Genomic DNA, 10,601 nt, shown 5'->3' with positions numbered 1-10,601 from the left:
ACTCCTGATTTTACTTTCAGACATTTCTAGGTCAAAAATATGGCTACCGTCCCTTCCCCGTCAAGATCGCTGCTTCTGAGTTTGAGAAGCTACTTGGAGCGGTTGATAACCAAGACGACGTCCATCTGTTGAAACACTGGTTCTGGCGAGATGACAACTCAGTTCCCGCCCAATATCTGCTGCAGCCAATCACATCACTGCTGCCACATTATCGTGACTATGAAAACGAGGAGTTACGTAAGAAGGCGTCTGGTGAATGGTGGACTGCATTTGAGAGAATGCAAGTTGTTCTTAGGATTGCGGCCGACAAGGCTCTGGAGAATAAGAGTGAACGGCATAAATACTACATGTCAGGTATGATGGGTTTTCAGGTTCATTATCCATGCCTTGATGGTAACTGTCGCGATGGCTTCTGGGTGGAGACAGGCACTATGCGAGTTAAGTGTCTGCCCAAGATCACAACCTAGTAACCCCAGCCAGGGCTAGACCCCGGATCGCTCGATCCGGAACGCAGCACATAAACCATTGAGAGATTAAGCCACCGCGCCTCTCTTCCCTTGACCTAATTGCAAGACATTAAAGAGTTCCTTGCTACAGCTTGAGTTTTGAGTGGATTCAGATTACTTCTTTTAATTGCACCATTACGCTCAATTTTTTCCTTTAGTGACGGAAGATGAAATCCGTAGAGGTATCATCAACGCTACAGAGCAAGACAGGCATTGTTTCTGGTTCAAAAGGGTCATCACCGACATCGACGACAAGATAGAAGACTCGAACACTGGGAAATTTATCGACAAAACCTGGGGAAATCCTTCTTCGGTGGACAAACCAGCACAGCAACTGCTGAATGAGCTTCGAGAAAAAGACCTCCCAGAATCACTGAGCAGCAAAAATGTCATTCAGTATGATGTCAAGTGGCATAGCAATGGTATAGATCCAAGTGCTTCACAAGAACATGCTCAGTACATCGAGAAGCTTTGTACAGATTTTTATGACACGTTAACAGACAGAATAAATCGAAGTATCGAGGAAGACCAGTCGACCAACAGTGAGGGCGAACTGACTGAGGAAATATTCGAACATGGGTCTTTCTGCAAAAGAAAGTGCGAGTTATTCCATGGCCGTGACGATTTTTTGTCGACCGTGAAGGAGACAGTCAAGAAAGATCGAATTGCCGTGTTGTATGGTGAATCAGGATGCGGGAAGACTTCGTTGATGGCCAAGGTTGCTATGGAGATGAAGAAATGGCTTGGCACAGATTCAGCGACACTTGTTACTCGATTCATCGGGACAACTCCAGATTCCTCAGATGTAAGGAGCTTGTTGCGCAGTATCTGTCAACAGATTGGTAGGGCGAGTGAGGACGAACAAAAAGTGCCGCAGGTAAATATAATGAAGTCAGGAAATTGCAATACAAAATATTGTATAGCTCACACCAAGTCAATTGTTAATTAAATGGGGTAGCACAGACTCCAGACAATTCATTAAAGTTCCTCGTTATGGACCATAAATCGTTACCTGACCAATTGACAAATATGATGTTACTGCATCAAAAGGTTGTACCCAAATTCCTTTGTTATACAAAACTAAATCCCAATTTCGCTCTATGTGTCTTTTTATCTAGGAACGCATTTGTACGTCAAACCAGAGAAAAAATTACTTATTCTATTTCGTGGTTGAACAAAGCACATAAGGCACATGCGTAGATTTGCTAATATGCTACATAAGATAGCCATCCATGTCGATGCAGGGAAGTCTTCGTTGTGGGTAAAAAAATGATAGTTACCTGAGCTATTTTACACCTTTATTGCCTGCTAATGGTATATAGGTTTAAATATAACTCTGCAGCTCCTGCAGCTCGTGTGTCAAGAACAAAACAACCATTCAAAATACGCTGCTTCATCAGTTTCCTTGCACTGTCGTAGCACATACTTTCTTAGGTTACTATTCCCTAGCACGGTGCCCGAGTACGTTCCTCGCATGCTGGGCACCAATGGGAACACACCTACTACCTAGTGTACCCACACAAGAATTCGAGAGCAGTGCCCATGCCCCAGTATAAAGTCGAGACCTTGTGCGTGGGCAGTAAAAGGTACTTGGTTACTTACGTTCCCAGTGTCTGATCATATCATCATTTTCTCAGCCTTGTACAACATTTTACTGTCTATTTTTCAACAGGATATACGATCACTCCTTGAGTTTTTTCCAAAATGTTTGAAACAGCATGCATCGACTTCCAACCCTGTAGTGTTGGTCCTTGATTCGCTGGATCAACTGTCGGATGATGACGGAGGCAGAGAATTGGACTGGGTACCAAAGAAGCTACCTAAGAATGTCTACATTATCCTGTCCACACTTCCAGGATCGGAATACAATTGCTTTCCCAGACTCCAGGTAATTCACCTTGTTACGACAAAATATAACCAACTGTTTTTGATCACTCTAGTTTGCATCGGTTTATTACTGAATGACTTTTAAGTGACCACAACAGACAACCTATGACAGTCAAAAAGGCAGTAGGGTCAGGGCCGAAACTAACAAGAGGCAAGACGAGGCACATGCCTCGTCCAAATTTTTACCCAAAATTAAAAGCAAAATATCTTTTGTTGGGAAAATAATCCCTAGTTGAACAAGATTGATTTTTCTAAAGAAATACCTCATGAAACTCTGAAAGAGTTTCATAGCTTCTGGATTTCAAAATGTTCTGGAGAGCATGCCCCAGAACCCACTAGCAAGACCTTGCCTCGTATATGGCAATAGTCTGGTTACGTCCCTGAGGGTTACCTCTTCTTTTCATAACACCACTTGTAATGTCTGCTGCTCACAGCATGTGGCACCAAATTCTTGAACTGCAAAATACTTCGCGCTGTCTTAATGACACTTCAACTAATCCCGCAAATTATTTTTTATTTTCCAGGAAAAATACGAAGACACCGTCCTCCTGGAAGTACCTAACATGCCAGTTGACACTGCAAAACAAATCTTAGACAGTTGGCTCAACTCCTCTAGACGAGCGTTACAAAGTGAACAAGAGGAGATTGTTTTAGAAGCGTTCAAAAAATGTCCACTGCCGCTGTACTTAAAGTTATCTTTTGACGAAGCCTCTCGATGGAAATCCTACACCTCTCCAAACGATACCAAACTGGCACCAACAATAAAAGGAATCATCCATGACCTACTCGACCGTGTAGAGAAACTCCACGGAAAGGTCCTTGTGAGCCAAGCTTTAGCCTACATCACTGCTTCCAGAAATGGCTTGACGGAACCTGAGTTGGAAGACATCTTATCCTTGGATGACGTAGTACTCAATGACGTTTATCAGTACTGGACACCACCCATTCGACGACTGCCTCCACTGTTGTGGATCCGCATCCGATCCGACATTGAAGACTACCTTATTGAACGAGGAGCCGACGGTGCTCGGGTTATAAACTGGTATCATCGCCAGTTCATCGAAACTGCCCGTGAGCGCTACCTTGGAACCGAGCAAGCAGTGGGGATTCATTCAAACATGAGTGAATACTTTGTCGGCAAATGGTCAGGCGGAGTGAAAAAGTCGTTTGTGGACAAGGGTGGAAGGGAAATGTCCATGGATCGACTGGTACCTAAACAGCCGCTCAAGTTCGACGTGAACGACGACAATCCCATTTTCAATCGGCGCATGCTTAGTGAACTTCCTCATCACCTTCTCCTCTCCAACCAAGTGGAAAAGCTCAAGCAAGAAACTCTGTGCAACTTCGAGTTCCTCCTGGCGAAGGTCCAAGCAAGTTCTGTGGAGGCGCTGCTACAAGATTTTAATGCTGCTCTTGCCATTCATCCAGATGACAGAGAGTTTGACCTCCTCAACAAGTGCCTTGGCTTGTCTGCACATCCACTCAGGCAGGATCCTCGTCAATTGTCAGTGCAGTTGATTGGCCGCCTATACAAGTACATGAAGAAGAAAGAATTTCCATTTTTGAAGAAGGTATTGGAAGCTGCACAAAACCCGTCTGTGGCCGCTTTCATTCCAAGTCAGGCATGCCTTACACCGGCTGGAGGATCTCTGATAAATTCAATATCAACCGAAGAGTTCCACGGTGGAATCGAGTACGTAAATTTCACGAGTGATGGCAAGACAGTCGTGACCAGCAATCGCGGATCAGAAGGGTTATGCCTGTTGTACCTGGATATTAAGAGTGGAAGAAGGCAGCGAAAGGTTTGCTTCGACGAACGGGACACGGATGTGAATTCGTGCTGGCGTGCGATGATCAGCAAAAAGAACGATGATGTCTTCGTCGCATCGGGTTCTTCGCCAAACATGTACCTCATCAATGCCAGGACAAACAAGGTTTTAATGGAGTATAAGCCAATGAAGGATGATGGAAACTGGTTCAGAGGTTTCCCTTCCGTTGCATTTGCAGATGATGAGAAGCTGTTGGTTGCCCTTGGCGACGCCGGTGTGCGTATCTGGGAGACTGAAAGTGGAAGGCTGCTTCATGACATTTCTGTGAAAGGCATCAATGTTGAGAAAGCATTTGGTCATTTGGACGCAGCCGGAGACCTTGCTGTCTACTGCCTACACAAGAAAAAAACGGTTTACGTTCTCAATGTTAAAACTGAAAAGGAAGTCTGTAAGGTGGGTTTGAATCATGAATCACTTAGTTATCTTTCATTTAGATTGTGCTTATGCCAGGTAGGCCGTTTAAGGTAAAGATAATGTCCGTACTAATCTTTAGGGTTGGGGTAGTCAGATAACCCTTCAGAACGACCTTAACTCCGTTTTCAGTAGTATGGAGCTGCTAAGAGTATTCTTACTTCATCTAAGTGGGATTCCTGCCCCTTCAGTACTTTTAGCAGGTTACTGCAACAGTTTGGAAGATTTGGAGGCCTAATGGTTACCGCATTGCATTCCAGATCGAGCGGTCCTGGTTCGAGCCCTTGCCGGGGCCATTGTGTTTTTCGGCAAGACACTTTAATCTCATAGTACCTCTCTCCACCAAGGTGTAGAAATGGGTACCGACGAATTTAAACCGGGGGTAACCCCGCGATGGCCAAGCATCTCATCCAGTGAGAAGTAGAAATACTACTAGTCGCTTAATGTTACAGAAACCGAGATAAGCTCTGGCGATATGGGCCACTTGGCTCGGCGCAGACACACTCCTAGGAGAAGGTCAGAGAACTTAGTACAACAATCCTGGTCGGGCTAAACAGGGCCCGCGCAGCAAGAATTTGAGTGGGGGGCTTTAACGCAAACACGCCACTAGAGCTAGAGGGGCCCGGAGGGCATGCTTTCCCGAGAAAATTACGATTTTAATTTCTGTCAGATACCGGAAAATGCATTTACAATTAACAAAAATTAAGCCTTCAGCACTCACTGACCTTTTAAACCTTACATCAAGACACGAACTTTTCTCACCATGTTCAAGTACCGGTAACTGAGATGATTCCAGAACGAATAAAAAGAGAAAAGACAATTTCACTTTCATTGTTACAAAAAATTAAAGTACAATAATTCTTTCTACCTTCAGCAACTGAACTCAATCGTGAACCGTATCGCCTAAATAAACCTCACGTATTTAATGTTTAATACTTCTTATCTATGTTATTTAGATAAATGTGAACTTGGAAAAGGAAGATATCCGAGGCGAGCCGCAAGAGGTAGACGTAACCCAAATCCACCTTACTTCCAGAAAGCAGTTGCTTGTGGTGTCAGACGGATATGTTAAAAAGCAGCTAAAAGTGTATGACCCTACAACTGGCAAGCACATCAGGGATATTCCAGAGTTTGGCATTGGCCAACATGATCGCCTTGTTGTCGCGGAGGATGGAAAGACGGTAATCGGTGTCAGAAATAATTACGAACTGGTAAAATGGGACCTGGAGACGGGCGACGGCACTATCGTTGCAAGACTACAACCAGGCTTTGGTCTTTACGGACGCAGGGGAGATGTTATAGCACTTACCGGATCTGACGGGGTTCTTCGAATTTACGACGCAAGAGAACGCGTTGACGACGATGAGACGGATGTAAGTGCCACCACAGAGGGCTTTGCTGATTCAATATGGATGATGACAGTTGCAGCGGACAATCGGCACGTGATCGCAAGTTGCACCGTCAAGTACATGCCTGAGATTGCAGTGTGGGATGCACTGGCCGGGGTCAAAGTCCGTTCTATCAAAGCAATGAACTTTCCCCAGCCATTGCGCATGCTGAGCGATAAGGTGGGCGTCGGACGAATTGCGGTTGCAGAGCAAAAGAAAAATAGCTTTGATCACTACAAGCTAATTGACTTTGACCAAGCAAAATCTCTCCGTGTGCTTCAAGGGAAGGCCAGCAAAAGAATCGAGGCCATCGGATTAATTGACAAGAAGAATGTAATCGGGCTGTCGCGTGGCAGACGGAACTTAAAGATGTGGAACGTCGATACTGGCAAGGTAATGAACAGGTTTTTTTATTCAATTGACATAAAAAGTTACTCATAAATCATCTTTTTTATTTCGCAGCCAGGACGAAAATGGCTGTTCATAAACGTTCCATGATTTCTGTTATTTCTCGCTAATGCACCGTTCTTATCCGGTCTCTTTTGGGTGGCCGCATTTCCATTTTCGTGGTAGTGTTCACCTCAGGGCAGTTTTTCTTGAAAACAATTTCACGAGTCTTTTATTGGATTTCACGAAATTCTCTTTCTCCTCATAGATTCAGACGTCAGGTCTGTTTCACTCCCTCATTTCTTTCATTCCTTTCCCAATTATTTATTTCCTTTCAATTTTTACAGCAGTACTTGTTTTAACGGGGGGCAGTTGCTAGACCCATACCCAACTCTCCTCCTTTGTACGGGCTTGGCCAGTATGAGGGGCCAATGGACCCACCGTACCTACATGAATATGTCTCTTCATAGCTATTCATAGAAAAGCTTGTTACGAATACTGATGTGTCAGTTATGAAAAACTGTTTGCTTTGCCGGCAGGTTGTTGGACAGTACAAACTTGGTCAGAAGTATCGCCTGGAAGGGATTCTAATCAGTAAAGATGGTACCACAGTGATTTGTTCCCAAGCCAGTTTTCATGTCCAGCAAAAAGACACAACCATTCCACTTCTGGTTTTTAACACCAAGACGCACGAACACCGGGTTCTGGATCCCATTGAAGAAGAGCAGTTGGTTTTGGATGGTTCTGCCATCACAGAAGACGGTAAATACTTGATCTTGCAGCTGCGAAACGACCAGGTGAGCGCCATATGGGACACAGAAACGGAAAAACTGATGCATACCTTGGCTGAAGGTTCCAGCGGAAGGAACATGGTCGCCATTTCATCGAAGAGCATGCTTGCTGTAACAAGCCACGAGAGCCTTAAAGTCTGGGAGATCCAGACTGGAAATCTTCTTCACGATCTCGTTTCCACTGACATCGACAAAATCTACCTCAACCCGGACGGAACCACTGCAATAACCACAGATTCCAAAGGCTACCAACCCAGTTCCTTTGAGGCGTGGGACCTGATTAAGGGCAAAAAGCTGGCCACGTTTACCGTGGACACGAACCCGTTTGTAGTGTACCCTCTGGGTGATAAGATCGTGTTAGCAGCACCCGCCAGTGTCATCGTCAAGACGCTGAGATTGCACATTCCTGGACGCGAGGAGAAGAAGCCAGGACAGTCATCTTATGGCAAACACAAGGAAATAAGTGAATTTAAAGGAATGCAGGATCCCTGTGATTCTAATGACGTTGACGATGACAAAGACGATGATGATGGCGACCTTCGTTAGTCACACATCGATTGTTGTCACGCTCGATTGCAACCCTTGAGGGGTTAAGGTCACCCATTTTTGAATGAATGTGTGTCCAGCAGTAGCAATGGAAATGCGAGTGCAGCCATACTACTACTACTACAAAAAAAAGAAGAAGAATTTCACGCTAACGCAAAGGTCGTGGGTTCGAATCCCGTTCAGAGCCTGAAAATTTCTTTCAGGTTTTTTTCAGTAGTATGGCTGCACTTGCATTTATCATATATCATTCAGTGATTCTCTGTTGCGAGTGAAATGAGAATCAAACCTTCATATTTGATCCATATAATCGTTTTAAGCATAAAGAAACAAAACACAGATTGTATTAGGAAACCATATATCATTATTTATAATACGCGTGCATGCAGAATACAAACATAGTAGAGATGTACGTTCACTTTGCTAAAGCTCTAATCATGACATTAATGTTTAAAATAACTCATCCCTATGATCAAGAAACTACCTTAGCTTGTGAAAATCAGTATAAGTATATAGTCTTACGCAGTAACCTCGCTAACTTAGACACACCAATCGCAAGTTATCGGTCTCGTTCCCAGTCTCACAGCAGTTTTTGACCATCCACAATCGCGTACTTATCAAAAGGAACGTAGCTTCAGCGAAACGAGATTCCATCTGATTCCATATTATCCGTTTGCTGCTAGAGCTTCAACTGGTCGGAAAAACGAATACAAGTTGAAGGTGAAATCTTCCCCCGAAAATTGATTGGGCTTGCGGTTTTCGTTACCAAAGTTGCTAAGCAACAAGACCTATCCTTATTGCGCCATGCTGACGTCACTGATTTCGCAGCACTCGTGATCCTGTGTGTTCGCGCCGTTTTTGATTGGCTGATCAAATCGGAAACTCTTGCGTTTGTCAACTAAGGTCTGTCAATGCGACACTTGCCAAAACAGTAAAAGGTTGTTCTTTATTCGTTTAACATATATTATATAAATGAATTTGAGTGCTTTGTAGCAAGGTAAATGAGGTATAATTAGTCACAATCACGTGTTATTTTCGCAGTTTTAATAATCAGTTAAAATAAAACTCCACTTCTGGATAACTGCGTCACTAACTTTCTGAATCTGTACAGATTTATCACACAAACACCGCAGAGCAGCCCTCGGGTATCATCTATAAGTCTGGCGCTCAGTTCTTTCGTATTCCTTGCTCAATACCCTTGTGATATTCGACAAGTGAAATTCCACACTGATGTTAAAGGTCTACTGAGAACGGTGTAGTGTTTCTGATTGGTTGTTAATTTTGGCGCGAAACAGAGTAACAACCAATCGGATGCACAACATGGTTCTTTGTAAAGCTAAGTTAGTCATTGAATCACAAACGTCTCTTCAGCGGGCGAGGAATTAAGCGCACTCTGATGTCGTTTTACTTATACTTACGAAGGTTACAAAGTTCCCATGCAATTATTGCGAAGGGGGAGTGGTTAAAAGAGACATATGAAGGAGATACTAAATAAAAAGTTTACGGTAGCCGAAATTAAGTTAATAGGATAATAGCTCTTAAAAACGCTCAAAAGTCCCCGGAATTCGCTTATCTATTAAACAGGATTCAATCCGGTATCAGTTCTTCAATAGATACGGATTTCAGCATTGCCCCACAAATCCCGTTAAAAAAGAGGAAGCATCGATTTCAACGGGATCTTTACTCATCACCTTTGTATTCGTGATCAATCACAGAAGCATTGCTTGTAGACTAGACAGAAGGGATTAAATCGTCCTAGCATTGAGCGCTTAACTAGGGTTTAACATGTTTAAGGGGAAAATATCTTTTTACTTAATACACGAGTCTATGTTTTGCGGTGTTTTGTTACTTTTTACGTGATTTTTGAGGATGTTTGGGAGGAGATAGTGTTTCTCAAAGAATAAGAAATATTGAAGATATAATGTGGTTTTAAAAATTAGAATTTGAAGTTAAGAATTAGTAGTTGCACAACGAAACAGTCCCCTAACAACCTGGAGTGCTCTTGCGTGGGGGTCAACTGTCTGGTGGTGTTCCAAACATAGAATTTCTTTCTTCTTTTCTTGTTTAGATCCCTTATTTAAATCTTTAAAATTTCACTCAAATTCATATTTACCCCCCTTAACCAATAAGTCTTATTTAAAGGCGAGACAATGTGGTATCGCGCATTTGTGAATTTATTGTGAAATGTAGAATTATAGTCAGTAGATATGTAAACGGAAAAAATGCAAAAAAAATGCCAGGGAGAAAGAATTAGTTTCCAGAATGCAGCTAATGTTAGCCGCAGCTATAAAGATCTACCGTTTATACGCTGATAAAATGTAAAGAAAAACGCATTCTTTGAATCAAAACCTTTTCGCCAAAGACCGATCCGGCGATCGAGCTGCATATATAGATATCCATGCAAAATACAAAAAGATCTTTTAAGCTCTTTTTGTATTAAAATACTGCTTCCGGCCGGAACAAAGTTTCAAAAAAACTCCATCAGTTTGTAATTTAGACAAGTTATTGGTACAAAAAAAGTGCAAATAATGAGCTTTACTGGAGTGATTACTCACTAATCTCACTAATTTCACCACGCTGTTTCAATTTCTTGCATCTATTTCGTTCACGTGACAGAGAAATTGAAACAGCCTGGTGAAATTAGTGAGATTATTGCTTTCGATACAGTTGATGTTAAGTGCCAGATTTTATAGTGGTTTGAAGCTTTAAAGATTTGAATACTGATCGCAAAGCTTGCGATCCATATCCAGCAACATTTTTTTAAGTAAATATAAATTCCCTGTTTAATTTTTTTTAAGCACGTCCCCTCTACGCCTCCCCCCTACGGAGGGGGGCAAAAACGTCGAAAATTAACTAAAC

General features: G+C 42.8%; 1 protein-coding gene across 3 annotated transcripts in view; it reads left to right on the top strand.

Moving 5' to 3' along the window:
* Nucleotides 1-7,863, top strand: part of LOC144653296 (NACHT domain- and WD repeat-containing protein 1-like) — a 19,166-nt gene extending 11,303 nt beyond the window's left edge. For all 3 annotated transcript variants that reach the window (XM_078513255.1, XM_078513256.1, XM_078513254.1), the window contains one exon: nt 6,948-7,863. In XM_078513255.1, the coding sequence (XP_078369381.1) occupies nt 6,948-7,745 (798 nt within the window). In that variant the 3' untranslated portion in view covers nt 7,746-7,863. The remainder of the gene's footprint in view (nt 1-6,947) is intronic.
* The last annotated feature ends 2,738 nt before the right edge of the window (nt 7,864-10,601 follow it).

This window comes from Oculina patagonica, chromosome 5, assembly GCF_052425735.1.
Source record: "Oculina patagonica isolate OP01 chromosome 5, crgOcupat, whole genome shotgun sequence".
NCBI lineage: Eukaryota > Metazoa > Cnidaria > Anthozoa > Scleractinia > Oculinidae > Oculina > Oculina patagonica.
This window is presented reverse-complemented; position numbering and strand designations above follow the sequence as displayed.